This window comes from Falco punctatus, assembly GCF_963210335.1.
Source record: "Falco punctatus genome assembly, chromosome: 1".
NCBI classification, from domain to species: Eukaryota; Metazoa; Chordata; class Aves; order Falconiformes; family Falconidae; genus Falco; species Falco punctatus.
The window spans coordinates 15,990,072-16,008,538 of NC_137580.1; the positions used below are offsets into that span (position 1 = coordinate 15,990,072).

General features: G+C 36.1%; 1 protein-coding gene across 3 annotated transcripts in view; it reads right to left on the reverse strand.

The window, feature by feature from the left end:
- Positions 1-18,467, reverse strand: part of LRBA (LPS responsive beige-like anchor protein) — a 417,388-nt gene that overhangs the window by 89,169 nt on the left and 309,752 nt on the right. For all 3 annotated transcript variants that reach the window (XM_080368631.1, XM_080368630.1, XM_080368629.1), the window contains one exon: positions 7,768-7,920. In XM_080368631.1, the coding sequence (XP_080224757.1) occupies positions 7,768-7,920 (153 nt within the window). The remainder of the gene's footprint in view (positions 1-7,767; positions 7,921-18,467) is intronic.

The following is an 18,467-nucleotide window of genomic DNA, read 5'->3' on the forward strand; positions in this document are numbered from 1 at the left end:
ACACCAGTTCTACAATATCAAACAACAAAAGTGCTGAAAGCAAATTTAATTGCCTAGATTGCTTCCAATCAGTTTTTTTTTGATAAAAGCAAATTTACCTACCTTAGGTTTCCTTTTTTTTTTTTTTTTTAAACTGTATATGCTCAAACTGCGTTATCACTTGGCTTTTTATAATCCTTCCTGATTGCATATCATTCTCCTCCATGTTTTAATATTTATCATGCTATGATAAATTCTCTTACCCTATTCGAAAATCTGCATCTTTCATCACTGGCTTCAATGTCCATAGTTCTAGTTCAGGCTTTGTTTCCTTTTGACTCTTCTACATCCATCCTGGCTTTTTTTTAGAATTTAACCTCCTTTTTGTTTCATTTTGCTCTCATTAAAAATATTTTTACGTTTTAGTTTTTCTCCTGCTCACCTTGTTTAGTCTCAGACATCACTAAGATAGATGCATTACCGATAGCTGTGTAATGTCATAATGATTAGCAAGTAATTTAAACTGGTTTTAGAATGTGATAGGTTGGGGTTTTTAAATAGGAGAGAATTATGCTAGGATTATTTAAGACCTTGAACTTTTTGATTTATGAAGATTGTCAAATTTTTACCTCCTAGCTTCTTTTGGTTGGGTGGGTTTTTTTTTTCCACAATAGCAAAGACAGACAGACTGCCCAGGCAATCACATTCTGTAATTCCATTAAACTTTCTTTTTTTAAGAAAAGTGACATCTGTCACACTTTCATAAATTATTTAAATGCAAGCATGTGTAGACTTATTTTTCTTATTTTACTCTGCTTACAGTCTTGAAGTCCAGAGTTTAGTTGTAAATTCAGTAAAGTAACTTGCATGCAGAGTTTAAAGAGATGGTAGGAATCACAAACAAGATGTAATGAAGGTATTGTTATTGAAAGAATAGATTTTACAAACCCTGCTTCCCTGTTTACATATCTGGATTGGATATAAATGAGATCAATGTTTTGGCAAAAAAATAGTGATACGCTACCTAGGTTACTGTTTTCATTGAAATGGCAAAAATAAAAAAAGGTTCTTACATCACCGCATTAGCTTTTTACTGTATGTTAATTTTGTCCTACAGATGCTCCTTTCCAATATATTCCATCATATATATTAAACCCCGTCTTCCAATATTAGCATATTTTGATGCGTTACAAAACCAAAACTGAATGCTTTCAGCATTCTTTAGACAAGTTCTATTCAAAAGCATGGCTCAAGTTCACTTTTCATTACCTCCCTCATACTCTTGAATATATTTGACTTTCATTGTATAGTAGTCTCCTTTACAAATTAATCAATAAAAAATCTTACCTGAAAATTAGTAAAAGCAATATTTCAACAGAACTAAATTTAAATAAATTGAATTACTGGCCATATTTCTTAGATGGCACTTCAATAAAAATTAATTATTCTTATACATGCAGAGTCAATTGTACACACAGAAAAATTAGTCTACTTTTGTTTATTCCAAGATTTTCAGAATCTTTTCTAATAGGCCATATTTCACATTCCTTTAGAAATATCTCTTTGGTGTTGGTATGCTACATGGACAGACTGCAAGGGAAACCAGACAATCCCTACAAAGGCGCACTGCGGTCATGGAAGCACTTTCTGATGAAAGAAGGAATCCTGCTGCTTAAATTTACTCACATCACATTTCTTCAACCATTTAGGAGACTTTCTGTGCTACTCTGCCTGTTAAGTAGCTGCATGGTGCAGCCCCTGTGCTTCCCAGGACTGCCTTTTTTCCACAGACAAGGAAAAACATTGTGTTAAACAATATAAAACTTTTAAATACACAAAGTCCAATATGCCAGAAGACTGAACCTTTCACACCCACCTTTGCTGAAGCAGAATATTCCTGACAACTTGCTGGATTAGACTGTTAAGTCTATGAGGCTTCTATGAATGGAAATGTTTATTTAGCCTGATACAAGGAATCTTACCTCCTGCACAAACCTTTTTCCATAGTCACAGCTTGAAAGCAGCATAAAATGAATGCAACATAGTGTTTTAAGATGCATTGTCAATAGTTATGTTTAAACATACACCTATTTTAAATGCATTACACACACACGGCATAGAAATACAAGTATTTGCCAGGAAAAGCATTTTACTTTCCAACTTAGATTTTCTATTATAAATATATTAAAGTGATTTTTTCTAAAAAATTGAAATGCTTATACAGGTAATCAATATCCTCCCTTCAGAGAATATTGTATAAATCTTATACTGTATATAAATTACAATTTACAAAGAAAAGCCACAAGAAACCACTAAACATCAGAAATACCAATGGAAGTAACATTTCAATCACATAGATATTTCAGGAAGTAAAGAGTTTGAAAGAACTGGTATCAAAACTCTTCTCCTTTTCCCACTGTGATCCATCACCTCTCTTCTAGATGAACAGTTATCTAACACGCCAACAGGATCATCTAGAAGAGCCTGAGTTAAGAGTTCACAGGGCTATGATTTTCCTTCTCCTGTATTCTACACTCACATTCCGCAGACATTTCTGACCAGCTGGGATTGCCAGAAGCACCCTCATCACGCAGTGCACACAGACCAACTGCACTCTAGGTTTCTAAGACTACATTGAATCCCACTTCAACCAGAATTTCAAAGCAGGTGCTGTTCAGGTAACAACTCTGATGTTGCTAGTTAACCCAGCTTTCATTTGAGCCTTTTTGCTGCTCTCTAATGTTTTAAACACATGTAACGAGTGAGCTATTACCAGCAATATATGATTAATAATCTAGCACTGTATTGCTAGTAATCTGCACTTCTGAGCCTTAATTCATACAGTTCATATCCACATTATTTTCTACAGCACTTGCTGTAACACCTTTGTAAATACACAGCTATGGAACCAGGAAAACCACCATGGACATATTTTTCCAGCATATTACAAAAAGCCCAGTACATTCCAAGCTACAGGCACTACCTTAACTGCTGCTTCTGTATCTTTAACTAATAGAAATAGTTTTAATAGACTGAATGTAGCATAATCTTCTTGAAGCCAACTTGTATGGTTTTTTTAATCTGTTCACTTCCCATGGATAGGAGAGCATGAAGACTCACAAAATCTCCAGTTCTGAGTATTGTTGGTGTGGTAGTTGGCAGGAAATGTTGTTTTTTCACTGTTTTTTCGTGTAAGATGGAGTAGCCTGTGCTAAAAAGTAATGCACCGTACTGACCGATAATGATCCTCTAATTCTCCCTGTAGATCCTTCTTACCAACCGGTCATTCTTAATACTGATACATTTCGCTCCACTAAAATTTGCATTAGGGTGAATGGCTGGTCTACCATTTCTCTCCATTCTACTTATCATGCCAGGGTAAATTTTGCGTATAGTACCTTTATGTATTTAAGTATTTCATTTGTTTCAGAAAGCATCCTAGCTTCCAATCACTACATTTTCAATTACTTGAAAATTGGATTTCAAAACTTTCAATCCAGCACAGTAATCTCATCAGTATTCTAATTTGTCCTGCATTTTCCCCAGCATTGAATCAAATAGATAAACCACTAATCATGAAAGAACTAAGTCTGCAATAAAGCACAAAATACTTAAATTGAGATATATTGAGGAAAGCTGTCTTAACATACCTCAACAACTTTATTATCAATTCTCAATCTAATTCTCAAAAAGCTGAGGCTCATCAAAACTACGTGAAATTTAGTTATTATCAGTTGATTAATAGTTTTAAATTAATTCTTACCTATTCAGACATCCAAACTTCAATGACAGGAAAAAATAAACCACTCTACTATTTAGAACAAGCAGTACTGTGTTATTGGGATTTTTAGCTATTCCTAACTATCAGTGGGAAGTACGAGACATTTCCTTGGGCTGCACCTGGTCTTTGTGAATGTCAACTTCGTCATGCATGATAAGAAAGGCATTTAAAATTTCTATCAACTTTAATGGAATAATTAACACTAACTCCAGCAAGTAAATTTAAATTTCTAAAAGAGAAAACTATTATAAAGGAGGGCAGCTTACACAACTAAGACTGTGAAGCCACTAAAAAGACCCCCGAAAAATCTAAGTTTTAAAGTCTATTTCAGTGCCTGGCAACTACTGCTATAGTTTTTGTTTAAGATTTCTATATCCAAACATCTGAACATCTGTATCTTTAAACTCTTCCCTTCCCAGTCTACTTCCCACTTCTTTTTCCTATAGGTCTCTCAGAAGCATGGGACAACCAAAAAATTGTTGGGTATTTTCTTTTTGTTGGATATCAGACCAAGTTAGCATTCTCCCCTATGCTCACATACTAAAAGCCCTAGAGACATCATAACTTGGAAATAATAAAAGGAAGGATGCAGTAGTATGTTGCATTTGAGATTTTTCTCTTTTGTTGGGGGAGGAATTATAATTTTATCTCATTTAAAAGTTTGTGGTTTACTTTTATTAAGCTAATACTGTAATTCTTATTATACACGTATGTATGTGTATATTACGTGTATAAACATATATGTATAAAAAAGATGGAACTATACCATAATACAATTATTGTCAACTGCATCTGTGTAAACTGGAAAATATTTTCAGATATCTTCGCAGTTACTCTGAGGCATTATATACAATAGAGCGCTTTAGAGCTGTACAATAAGGTTTCATAACAGAAAAAAACCCACCACTTTTCCATCAAACTGTAGACTGTTTCAGAGAAAATTATTTCTTCCCCCGCCCCCCGCCTTGATTTGTGCTATTATAAAATATTGTGCTATCACAAATACAAAGTACCAACTGTATGCAGAAGCAATACATGTATTTTACGCTTCTTCAACTGGCTTAGAATGGCATCTTGATGCTATCATTTAGCTCATCATGACATTCCATCAATCAAAACCCAGTTTTAATTATACAACATTCTGCTTTTTCTCTCAGAGCAAACACAGAGGACATGTGTGACTATCTATTTCAATTAAAATACATACTCTGTAGAATTAAAAATAGGTTGGGAATCACTTTTAAATCAGCTATCAGCCTGTCAATTAATGTTCTGAACCCCTGCTATTGACCCAGTACTGTACAAGCTGTTATTATGCACTGTCCTACATATCATCTGTTCCCCGGGCTGGTTGGTTCCAGAAAGACAGACAGCTGCAACAGTATATCCCTGCTCAACCTGAGGACCATCTGACTTTAATTGTAGCACACAGCTTGATGTGGGTCTGGTTATGAGAAGCCAAAGTATCACACTGTAATAATCTGGAAAAGCAGAAACCTGCCAACACAAGGCTGCAAACAGGGGCTTGGGCTGTCTGGCTGGCTGACGGGCTGCAGGAAATATGATTAATGAGCAAGGTATAATGATATCAGGAACCCGATTAGCACCACAAAAAGGTCACAGATCAAAGTAGTATGCATTTCATGAGCCTCAATCGTTGTAGAATATCTGTGGACTTAAAGAGGTAAACTGAAATGCAAAGGGGAAAAAATATCTGTGTGTGATAGCTTACAAAATAAGCACTTAAAATACTATAATCACTATTTCGTCTGAACCAGGGAGCAGTAAGGAAATATTAACTGAATGAATCGGCCCGTTCCACACTGTAGCAAGCTCTTTTTGCTAGCGTTTGTGAGGAACTGATCGTTAAGCATTCTTCCTAAACACACCTAGTCTACTTCAAAATAAAACAATGCTGATGGTATCCAATCCACTAAATATTAACGAGAGAAAGCAATTTAATACTTGCATGTAATTTTCTCAGTTTTATTCCACTGAAAAAATGGCAGATTACAGAGGGCATCATCCATACCAGCACTAACAGGGCCACCACCACCACGATAAGGTTAACTACGTCACACAGGAGCAGTTAATGCAATTCATTGGCACAGAGGTTTGAATTTAATATTACCAGACTGACGAAAAGTTGGTGTCTGTATTATAGTACCAGCACCAGGGACCTACAGTGTTATCAAAGGGGATGATGTCTGGCACACTTTAATATACCATCACCTGGTAAATTATTTCTTACATTTGTAATTAACTTAAGCTTTAAAAAAAAATAATCTGTTCTGTCCAATTATACGATACTTGAAAATTGCATGTACCTGTAGAAGTCCATCCTGAGAACACAGCACAAGTGAGACCTATCAAAAACAGCTGCAAGAAAGGCATCCACTAGTAGCAAAGGCTTTGGGAAATGATGGGAGGATGAGGGAAGGGTGACAAAAACCTGGAACCAAGGCTAGAAATAAGGGAGAGAAACCTAAGAGCGAAAATCTTAGAATGGGAGGAAGCAGGAGATGGAGAATAACTTCACAGTGGGGAAAGCCAGATCTGTAAGTAATAAAATGAGAACTATATTTCATGCAAAAGCTACAATACAACAGTCACAAGAGACGAAGGCCACAGGCTGCCTTGGACAAGTCTGCTTAAGAACACAGCTTTGCATTTCTCAGGTTTTTCTGAATCACCGACGCACGCCAAGCTCAAAAAGGTGTCAGGCTACCTCCCCAGCCTACTACCTATCAGCACAACTGCAAGATCAAAAGTTGCGTCTGAATATGGTTTGCCAAGTAGTCCTGCTAAATGTTAGTGTATTTCATACCTCATTTAAATAAAATTTGCACATACTTCTATATGAAGCAAAACACTAAATTCACCTAACATAATTTGTGATTATTACGGTGCACCCTACAACTGCCTGCAGGAATCCAGGCCAAATAACATTTCCGAAGACCACGGTATCATGTCACCAGTAAAAGTGCAGCATAAAGCATTCTGACAACGTACACATCACAGATTCCTTCTGATGTGACTGTTCTGCAATTATATGAATATGAAGTCTGATGTTCCGCCAACAACGGAATTTTTTCAATTCCCCCTTTCTAGCTTAGGAATATTAGGACATTATTAAGTCTAAGCCTGGTAGCTGAAAAGTTTTTGAGAGTTTCTATGCCTTAATTCAGTATTTCCCAGTTAGCTGACTACCACGTGAAAATGCAGCCTCACTTGTCAAGTTGCATTAAAAAAAGCTTCCCTAATTTATTTATTTTAGCACCACTGATGCAGATTCCTTTCATTCTGAAAAGAGCCCAGGGTAACAGCTTTGGGCATGTGCTGTAACACCAACAATGACACTGTAACAGCTATTCTGTAATTCATTACACTGCCTGGAGGGCACCCTGAAGCCAGGCAGTGCCAACAACCTGATTTTCCTAAACAGGGAAGGGAACAATAACACAGGTTTGGGGAATGAAGCAGGCAAAGGAGAATTCAGTTCTATTTTCTTGTAAAAAACACTCTGAAATATATCACTTTAATGGAAGAAATGGAAAAGGTGGCAACAGATTTAAAATGCAGCCTTCTTTCCAGAGGCGTTCACTGATCTTTGGAGCTAAATGGATACTAATATTAAAAAACCCTAAAACTGCATTTAAGTAATCAGAGTGACAAATATTTCTATGATTAAACAAGCTTTTTCAAGTCTTCTGTGAAGTGACAATTCTATTAGCTCTTTAGAACCACAAGAGCTGACATACAAATGGGATAAGATCTCCTGCATACTTAGACCACACAAACTTTTTTTAGCAGTTCTAAAGAATGACCAACACCCTATGCCTTTTTTCTTCCAAAACTTGTAAATCTAACACTTCTTCAGATTATTTCAGCCATACTCATACGTAAACTACAAATAGCTGTATATTGCAAGCAAAGAGCCAAACTATTTCAGAAGAATCTTGCAAGACCAACGTTACTTGACCGATACTAGAAGATAGCCATCTTACCAGTCTGTTTATGCGAACAAATTCTTCTGGGGTTTTGGCCCATGGTGGAAGTTCAACATCAGACACAACTGTTCCATCATCCATTACTCCAAGATTGTAATTGTTGCTGTTGACAAATATCTCTGGGAGGTAATAGAATTCAGGAATCAATTCCTGTAGATAAATGAAAAACAATGCCATGTTATAAATTCTGTCACAGGATGCACTTTGTCATGTTTAAAAAAAAAAAAATGATTAGAATGTCATTAGGCAAAGAGAACACACAAAATCCTCCCACATCCCCCTCCACCCCTAGAAGAAGGAAATCCCCTCTTTCATACTTTCTACAATTTAAACCTTTGGATAGGATAAATCCTAATGTTTGCAACACCACAAAGAACTAACACACAACAGGCTATAAAACAAAAAGGTCAAAACATTGGGTTTGATTGCATATTATCCACAGAGAAACTTATACAACTAAAGTAATAAACATCACCTGGTAGAAATAGTATTCAGTGGAAAGCAACAGACAACTAAGGGTGTTAAGAAGTTGGGGAAAACTGATTCTTTCGCATTCTAATACGATTCATATTTTAAAGTGCTAATGCGCAAATGGCATTAGCATTTACAGAGTTTGCCTGAAAGTAATGCCATGTATGTTAATTACAAAGGTGTAAAACCCAGTTATAGTCCTAACATAAAGGGTCTAAGAACTTAACGTTAAGGCTATTATCTGAGATTGTTCAATGCCCAGAAATATATTATTTTTTGTAAATTCTAAAATACCTGGAGTTATACCACATGTTCAGAAAAAAACCCACATGGTCAAAGCTGAATCAATCAATATTTTTCTTTCATGAAAAGGTCATTAACTCAATTATGTGTCCAATTTATAATTACAGGGAAGCATTATGTATAATTTGACACACACACACGAAAAAAAAAGGAAGGAATTGCACGTGGTTACAAGGCCTGTGTATGTGCTAAATTCCTTGTGAGGAGCATGGCTGCTTTGAACAAGAGTGCTCTATGGGGCTGTGCCTAACAGGAGTGGAAGGTGGCAGTTACACCTCCAGGGCTGGCCCACTGGGGCAATTCTGCAGGCAGAGCCTGCTGGGCTAAACACAACTCAAGAAAAAAATGCAAGCACGTACAGCAAAAGAGCTGTAATTTCTAAGTCCTATGAAAAAATCAAAGCAATGTTGATGGTTAAACAATGAAATGTTTTAAAGCAGAAAATGGTGTATCTAGTGCAGATTTGAACACAACATGCTAGGAAGCAAAATTCAGCTCAAAACCATAAGGATTTTCTCCTGGATAAGGGCAGTGTTTCCCTGTTTTGTAAACAGACCTGCAGCTTTGGAAGTTGTCATGTATTCTGTACAATATGCACTAGGATATACATACACATATCTAAGTTACTATGATCAGAACCTTATTTACACACTTCTATAAACATCTGCAAAGTCTTGGCTTAACACTTCATAGAAAAAAAGCCTATTACGAAATAACATATATATTTCTGCCCTTAATATATTTTAATAGTGCTTTTTGGTAGAACTTGATGTTGAGAGTTAAACACACCCAATAACCCTGGCCATTTGATGGATTTAGAAAAATTGTGCCACTAAATTAGAGAATTTGCTTCCTTTGTAAAGAAAGGATCAATATGTGTAATTGCTTCAGGAAGTGTATTTCATAGCAAATGACTGGTGTAAAATTGGTCTTCCATACAGCAAGTGCAAACTGCATGCCACTTAAGAAGCAGAAAAAAAAAAAATCAGACTGCCCCACTGGCTTTGTCTACAGTGGGTGTAGTGTGCAGCTACGTCAGAAGCTCAGTAGATCAGATCTGAAACCCAGTCTTGACATGGGTCAATGGCTCGGTGGTCTCCCAGATAGCCCCTCAGGGCCAGCGATGGCATGAGCAGCTTTCCAAATGGCTGAGTGCAATAGGGAGGTCATCAGATTGTGGACAAGGTCAATCCGAAGTAGCCAGGGCAAAGACAGGAAAGATCAAGCAGGAATTAAGCTATTATCACCTCCATCCTTGTGTGAAACACTGCTTGGCTTTGAATTGTACAACTTTTTGTTTACAGTCACCTTAATTAACTAGGCAGGGTAAAAACACGTTTCTGTACCAAATGCTTGACAAGTACTTGATAAAAAGAGATTTGAAACTATTTAATAGGATAAGGGAAAGAACAAGAATGTGGCAAGGATAAACATTTGTAAAAAATAAAGTACTCTGAAACAAGTTTCTGTAGTTTTTATCAGCACAGACAGAAACTTAACAAAGAAAACCAGAGATACTGGACTATTAATTTGATAGCAGCATAACAGCATAAATATGAAACCATACCATCATTCTGAATACTTAAAACATAAGCTCATTACATATGTTACTGATGGTTTATTGGTTTTATGTATCTATATCTATATATATATCTGTACAGCTATTCATTAGTTTCTTTCAAGATCAGAAAACATTTGGCTTTCTAGAACACACATTGTTTTCATTACACAGAAACAATATGCTGCCTGGAAACTTAAAAGTTATCAGTAACTTCTGTTAGTTTGACTATTAGAAACTTCATAAAACGTTATTTCATTACTCCAGAAATGAGTTTTCAGAAAGTTTTTCACTGCCACCATAATACATTTTTATAAAAAGAGCTTCTTTGTTATCTGATTTTCTTACCTTGACCATGTGCCAGCATTTACACATGGGGAAAGGGACTGCAAATGGATACACTGGGCTATTTTAATTGAGTAGTATTTAGTGCTTTTAAATGGCTTTATACAGATGAAAATGACATTAGTTCAAGGCCAATGGTTTTTCCTAAAACCAGCAAATAAACCTGATAATAAAATATTTAATTTTAATCAAGTTTCTAAATATTATTTATGCATTTGTAACTGCAGTCCTTAAGAGTCCTCCTCAACTCTGTTTCTGGGGTCGTCTTTTTTCTTACAATATTTACATGGCATGCATAGACACTAAGACAGCAGCTGCTGACTCACGTGTGTGAGTTAACGTATTAACTCCATTAATGATGGAAAATCTTGGACACCTGAGAACATAAAAAAAATATTTAATGCACTTTTTGCTTGCCTTTTTTTTTTTTTTTTTTTTGAGGGGGGGTGGGGGCAGCAGGGAGCAGGGGAAGGAGTTCTTGTGGTTTCGCACAAATACCACGTAAAGATGCAGGACCAGCCACAAGGGCCAGACCGAAGGACCATTTAGTATCTCACATGGAATGGTAACCAGGACTGGAAGACTAACACAGGGCAAATAGAGTCTTTCCATGGATATTCTGTCAGCTTCTTACAGTCAAATGGTTTTGACCTAATCTGCGCTTCTCAGTTTAAAACCATGGGTCCCTCACTGTAGCTTCCCCTACAAAGGTTCTCCCTTTGGCTAGTCTAAAACTGCTTCCTAACAGTTCCAGTGGATGGTTCTAGTACCCGTATTGTGAGAAAGAGTAAATATTAACTCCTTATTCATTCTTGTATACGCCCTTCTGGATTCCATAGACCTGTATCATCACATTCCTCTTCAGCGGTCTCTTTTTGCAAGCTAAAGCATTCTAGTCAATTTAAATTCATTCCCTCTGGAGGTCTTCCCTGCTGACTAACCACTTTGGTTGCCTTCATACTTCAAATTCTACTGAATCCATTCTGAAATTTTACACACTCAGCACATGTACAGAAACAGTAAAATTGTCCCACATTTCTTTTGTTTATATGATTTCATGGAAAAACGAAAACATCTGTATGATTTTTTGAAGCTCTTGCTTTAGCACAATCCTGTTGAAAATTAGTTTCAGGAATTCCTCTGTTGGAATTACAGGGTATAAAGACAGACATACTTATGATAAGGAATATTTCATTCCTCCTACCATGGTTCTGATTTCATTACAACTGACGAACAACCTCACGGTGAATATCAACATGAATCTAACACACAGTATTTATAAAAAAAATTAAAGGTAAAATTTGCCATATCAGGATTCTTACTAAAATGCTTATAACACTCTGCATATAATGAAAATACAATTTTACTCTAAGAAAAATTGCCCTCTACCACATGGAAATAATGATTCCTAAGGAAACTTCACTAAAAATTTTTTTTTTTACAAACAAGTAATATCAACAGAATGTCAGTTTAACACTGATAATTTATTTTCATGTTTGTCACAATGCATTAGTAAAAACAACTATAAAAGATACTTTCCTTATTGTAATGAAATGTTGTGTCCTTTTCTTTTGTTTATTAAATAATAGACAGATGCATTTTAAAGCAGAGTTATATGATCTGCAAAGGTGTCTAGAAACAGTGACACATCCCTAAGAATATTAAAACATAAGATACCAGATTTTCAAACTAAATTATTTGACAATAACATTAAATGATATTAAGCCTATATATAACCTGTCAAACTAAATAATACAAATGCATATTAGAAATCTGGGTATTCATTCATATTGCCACATTTCATTTCCTCTCTTAAGTGACTTAAGTAGCATTCAAAAATATTAAATATTTATTAAAATATGCACAAAATATTAAATTAATTCAAATTTCTTTTTTTTATCACACGGCAAATTAATCATTTTCATGACTGTGGGGTAGTGTAATTTCTAAGTACCCCTGAATTTCCTTCCATCTACTATATGTGTGTTACTTCTCACAGAACTAAGAAATTGCCTCAAGACTGCCTGAAATTCTCCCAACTTGTAAGAAAAATACTTCAGCAGGTTTCCATCACATTTCTAAATTGAATTAATGAAGAAATTAATTTTGTCAGTGTGTGATCATCCTGTTAAAGTTCTAAGAGATTATCTTTCAAATAATTCCTAGTTCAAGAAAAATATTAAAATCTTTAGTAATTTACAATTAATCAAATAAAATTATAAAAGATCCAGATATTTAGTACATTAATGAAATACATGATAATCACAATTAGCAGTTGATTCATTATGGATTAGTAAGTAGATTTTAAGTAAATACTTTATTGCATAAAAAATGCATCTTGAAGGCACTTTAAATCCTGTTAGTCAATACATGGGTTATACATTCACAAAATTATTTTACTTTTTACTGAGGACATATGTAAAAGCATGCAATGATATTTACTGACCGTATTTAAATACTATGTAATACACAGTTCAGGATAATTTGACAAAGAAAGAGGAAACAAGTTGCATACATTGTACTACATTCCTTTCCTCCATTTTTTTAAACTATCTGGGGGTGGAAAGGACTAGAGTGAATCATAAAAATATCTAGATGAAACCTTGAAAGGTCATCTTTTCCACCTTTCCGTTCACAGAGAATCACAATCATGTATTCTTGAAAGTGTTTCTGTGCCTTGTTCTTTTAAAGTTTCCAGGGATGGGGATCCTATGGATTTCTAGCATTCCTCCACACCACTTTTGCCCCCCTGCACCAAGGGCGGACAGCACGCGCCCCAGCACCATAGCTGGTACAGCAGCACACTGCAACAGGGAGTATGCAGCAGACTTCAGCTCGATATAAGAAAGAATTCTTTACAGTGAGAATAACTGCTCTGGAACTACCTCCCCAGGGTCGTGGTAGGGTCCCCATCACCGGAGTTTTTCAAGATGGGATTGGACAAGGTGCTAAGTAACCTCACCTAGGCTCTCTTTCCTGTGAAAGGCTGGACCAGATGGTCCTTCAAGGTTGCTTCAGCCTGGGCTGCTCTACGATTCCATGAAACGAAGCGCATGGTGCCTGCTAGACAAAATCCCCAGCAGGGCAAAAGCATTAGAACTGCCACTGCCAAAGCACTTCACGTTTCTGTCCTTGTTCTTCTTTTCTGCAAAATAAACAACCTAAACCCTTCAACTTTATATCACTGGTCTCATTTTCTAGAACTCTGGTCATTCTCCTTTGGACTTCAGCAAACTTGTCCGTAACTTACTTTAAGTTTGCTATTTCAACAGCTACACAAAGTTTTTGAGCCGATGTTAAAAGTGTTTGTTTCATTTTCAATACAATTATGGCTGGGTATAACAGAAGTAGACCACAGACATCGGGTGGAATTTTCCGATCCATACACCCAGATGTCTATATTTTTAACTGCTACAATTCCCACAGATTACCTTAGTGGATCTGACTGAATTTAGAAATTGGGGGGTTTTTTAACTCAGAGAAATATTTTCTTGTTATAGATCTTGGCAGAATTTTACAGAAAAACAAATCTTTCATGAAAACCAAAGATCTGCATCCTAAATATGTTAAAATTTTTGCAACACCAGACTTTTTTTTAACCACTTTATGGTTAAAAATCTGAACTACTAAGTACCTGCTTCTGAATTTTGCTAGTCATTGCTCTTGGACATCTTTGACCTTGCTACTAATATGACATGAAATTTCTCCTATACAAGGGTAATGTTGCCAGTTTGGCAGCAACTTTATTCCTTTGAAACTCCCATCTATTAGATGTGGAAGTATAGAACAATGCAAAGCATATGTAGAAAAAACTTATCAGGTTACAGGGTGTCTAAGCATGCTTATGTTAAGCAGCCTGTTTCAATAACCATGAGTTGCCATGTTGCAGAGCTTGTATTTTTTTTTTAATCTGTATTTTAAAGAAAGTCAAGAAATTTGTCATCCTCTAGTTTCTGAATGTTCCAGTAGCTTGGAACTCTGGGGTTTCTTGCCTCTAGGACCAAGGTTTAAACATACCACCTCTTTCAATTGGTTGTACTCAATCCTGCAGCTTGTCAGTGCTCATGGGCCCATCTACAGTAATCTCCATCTCCTCCAAAAACATTTTAAGTTTCTTGGTCAATTTTAGCCTAAAATTACAGCAGGTTATAAAGATAACTAAGTTCCTAAAAATTTAAAAACAATAAGCAGGTGAGTAGAGCCATTGTATGTGTGTGTCTTGAGGGGCCCAGTAAGTGCAGCGTAAGTTCAGATTTAGCGGACTCCACACAACCTACAGAGAGAAGGCACCGTAACAGATGTCCCATCACTGAGAAATTCTTAATTGGAGGTTTATAGATATTTTGACAAGTCAATCAATTGCAAGAAGCAAGCCCATAGGAGACAAAGCATCATCTGTTCTAGTACTTGAAGAGAAGGATATTTTTTTCCTTCATAGAATGTTATAACTATTAATAACAATTTCCAAACATGCAAAACCTGGCTATTAGGTAAACAGAATTTTCTCAAGGCCCACCTTAATGTTTACTGCACATAAAGTTCGATAATGGAGTTCAGATTCTCAAGCCCTCTTACAGACTTAGTAATCCACGTAACAGTCACAGAAACTAAGCAACACCACCAGTATTTAAAATCATCATTTATTCATTTTACTACAGAACTAACTTGTCTACCATAGCAAAGACTTTCCACACAGGGTTTATGCTTGTTTGGATAAAATACATCAGTACCCACAGACAGGAACAGGTTCAACACTCCTATAAAAAAAGGACCCAGTAATTCCTGTGGATACTCAAAAGTTTCCCTGGATGTGCTTCTTTCAGAGAAAGTGTGTGAAAGAGATATGCCATTACAGGACATATTATGACTGGATCTCGGTATCATTTCTTTATCAGATGTCAATGGATATTTTTTTAAATGAACGTTTTGCATAGGCCTTTAGGAACTCACAGCTGAAAACTTCAGCCTGGATAGCTTTTAATTCTGTTAGCTTTGAAAGTTATTTCACTCAAAATATGTATAGGAAAGGAAGAAAAGTAAAGAAATAGTGAAGGACTGAGGTACATGGGCCCATTATACAATTATCTGAGCATCCATCTGATGAGATCAATGTATTAAATTATTTAATTTTGATTTTGCTTTACTGCAACTATTCCTTTATCTATTTCAATAATGTTAATCAGATGCCTTAGCTATATTTTAATGCCACTGATTATGAGGTCATGGCACCAAAACTCAATAAAAAATATTACGTACTTGTACCCAATGTTTTCTTTATTCCTTTTAAGAACAAAACTTGAAGAACAGCACATAACAGCACTATGATAGCTTCAAATAGATTTTGAGAATGTCCTATGGCCAGCAGAATCCTTGGTTTAGCACAGGCTAACTAGTTCAAACTTGGCACTGTTTCCATAAACTGACGGTATCAAAAACATTTTTGTCCAGGATCAGCTTTAGTCATTAGCACAGAGATGACTTAGAGGCAAAGAATTAGAAAATGGATGAAAATTGAGAAGAGAGAGGGCTACTTTCAGAGCTCTTTCTCTATTACAGCCTACAGTTTGAGACATCATTTTAGACCCATGATTATCACTTGTTATAATTGAGTTCTTCATCTTGATATCCTATTTATAAGGAAATCATTATTATTATTTTTTTTAGCATTCTCCTGCTTGTCAAGCTGTTCCCTCCAAGGACACTCCTGAAGAATGTTGGCCAAACCCATTATCCCACAATCTTACTAGCGTCTACATACACCAGATACCCACTTCAGTACACTCATAGAGGTCCAAGACAATATACACATTATAGCAGTTAAGCCAATCCGATTTTCTTTTTCAAAAGGTAGCCGCAATAGTAGACAGCGAAAGAAAGAGTAAGATGTTGCTTCATTTTCGAGAAAGACCTCTGAGAGTGTCTCACTCTCCCGTGACATTCTTTAAGCAAAGTAGAGAAATGGAGATGAGATTAGGTTACAATAACGTGGGAGTACCCAAGCTGGAAATCCATATTCCAAGAGCAGTTATCAATAGCTCCCTGTCACACTGGGAGGACACGGTAATGGGGTCTGCCCTGCTCCTAATACCAGTCAATAATCTCATTAATGACCTGGCATACAAGGTGCAGTAAAAAAATTCCAGATGACACTAAGAAGGCAACACAGCTGTTTGGAGGACAGCATAAGAATTTCAAATGCTCTTGAAAACTGTACATATATTAAAAAGAAAAAAAAAAAAAAAAAAACCACACACCAAAAATCAGCAAAGTACTACACTTGCAGAAGAGGTAATACATGCAAAGAGCAACATGGGTAACAATTATGCTGTTGTAAACATTATGATAAACAGATTTCTCACAACAAGTTAGCTGTCAAACCAGAAATAACAACGGCTCCTGACCTGCGCAAATGTACTCACTCTTCAAAGAAAAACAACAACACACAAGGACAGACTTAACGTCTGTATGCCAGAACTTAGTCCAAGCCTCAGACTGAACTATTTTTCTATTGAACACTGTCAGGCTATCCATGTTTGCTTTTTATACGGTATTAACAAAACTAACCAGGATTGTATACACTAATAATGTGCAGTAGGAAGTAACTAAGTTACTAAGTTAATTATCGTGCCTGTCTAGTACTTTAAAGGTACTAAGTGGTAGTCTGACAGAATTGAAATATATTTAATATTCTTAACTTCAAAGCACACGGCTAATCATTTAAATGCAACAGTGCTGAGCTATTCAGTAAATAACAATGCCAGAGTGGTAGCGAGATACTAGCAAACTTCCGAAGGATTTTTAATTTGCGTTGCTTCAATAAATGGTTAGGGAGAACTAGGAAATTAAATTTTATGCAACGTATCACCTCTTGAAATCAAAATTTGAAAAGTTCAACGAAAGGTTATACTACAGTGCAACATTAGTTTCCTGCTTTGATCATTGATCCAAGGCTCTCATAGGATGCTGACAAAGATTGGTTGTGACCACACATATGCTTTAGCTTTCTCTGTTGAAGTGATACCAGCCAACGAGAGCCGCTTCCAAAACTAGCTCATGTTAGTCCTCCTTGTAATATATGATGCCTCCAACTAAGATTAACAATAATCTCAGGACAGTGAGTATCACTAACTACATTCATTCCCAAGGGGAAATGACTTCCTGTAATCAGTTCAATGGTTCCAAAAATCCACATTTTTTTCAGCTGGAACCTGAACCTTTCTTTTTCTTTTTCCTTTGTGCCCCCTACTCCCCATGCATCACAGTACAATACCGTTCACTTTGGCCTGCCACTTTCAAGGTCTTAAAACTGGCTTCCCAAATCCGTTGTATTCTACAAATCAATGGATTAAACTGCTAGGTTTTCATCCATTATAGAGGTATCAACAGGAACGCAGAGATCTTATGGTCAAAGAAACTAATATTATTTAATCAGCCACAACAGCCAACTACATCTCTGTTCTCAGCCCATCAAAAATGCAAGGTAAAGCTTAAAACCCTTTCACTTTTTGAGAAATAAATAGTTTTTACCCTGTGTTTGCCATAGATTGAATGATATGGACAGTCAGATACTACAGCAAAGTCATTTCCATGTCCAACTATACCTACATTTTTAAGAGATTCCTCCCTTAAGTCATTCAATCTATCTCAAGTCCCTAATGAACTAGCGACTCCCCTGAAATAATTTTTGTTACCCACATCTCACTTACAAAGATATATTTTATAGCTAAAATAATTCTCTTCTTCATAAAGCTGCTCCCCGAGTAAATCTACTGTTGATCACAAACAAACTCTATGTTGTCTTCAAAAAGGCCAAGTGTTTCTTGCACTTATGGAAGTGGCAGCCCCCATCACACCTAGAATCGCATTCATCTTTGAAGGAGTCAGCTGCTTCAGAACAAGTGCACAAGAAAAATTCAAAGTTGAAATAAAAACATGGATTAATATTTCAAATTAACTTTGAACTTAGCCAATTACTTTTGTCAGAATACTCATCCACAGCAGAACAAACACCCATAAATAT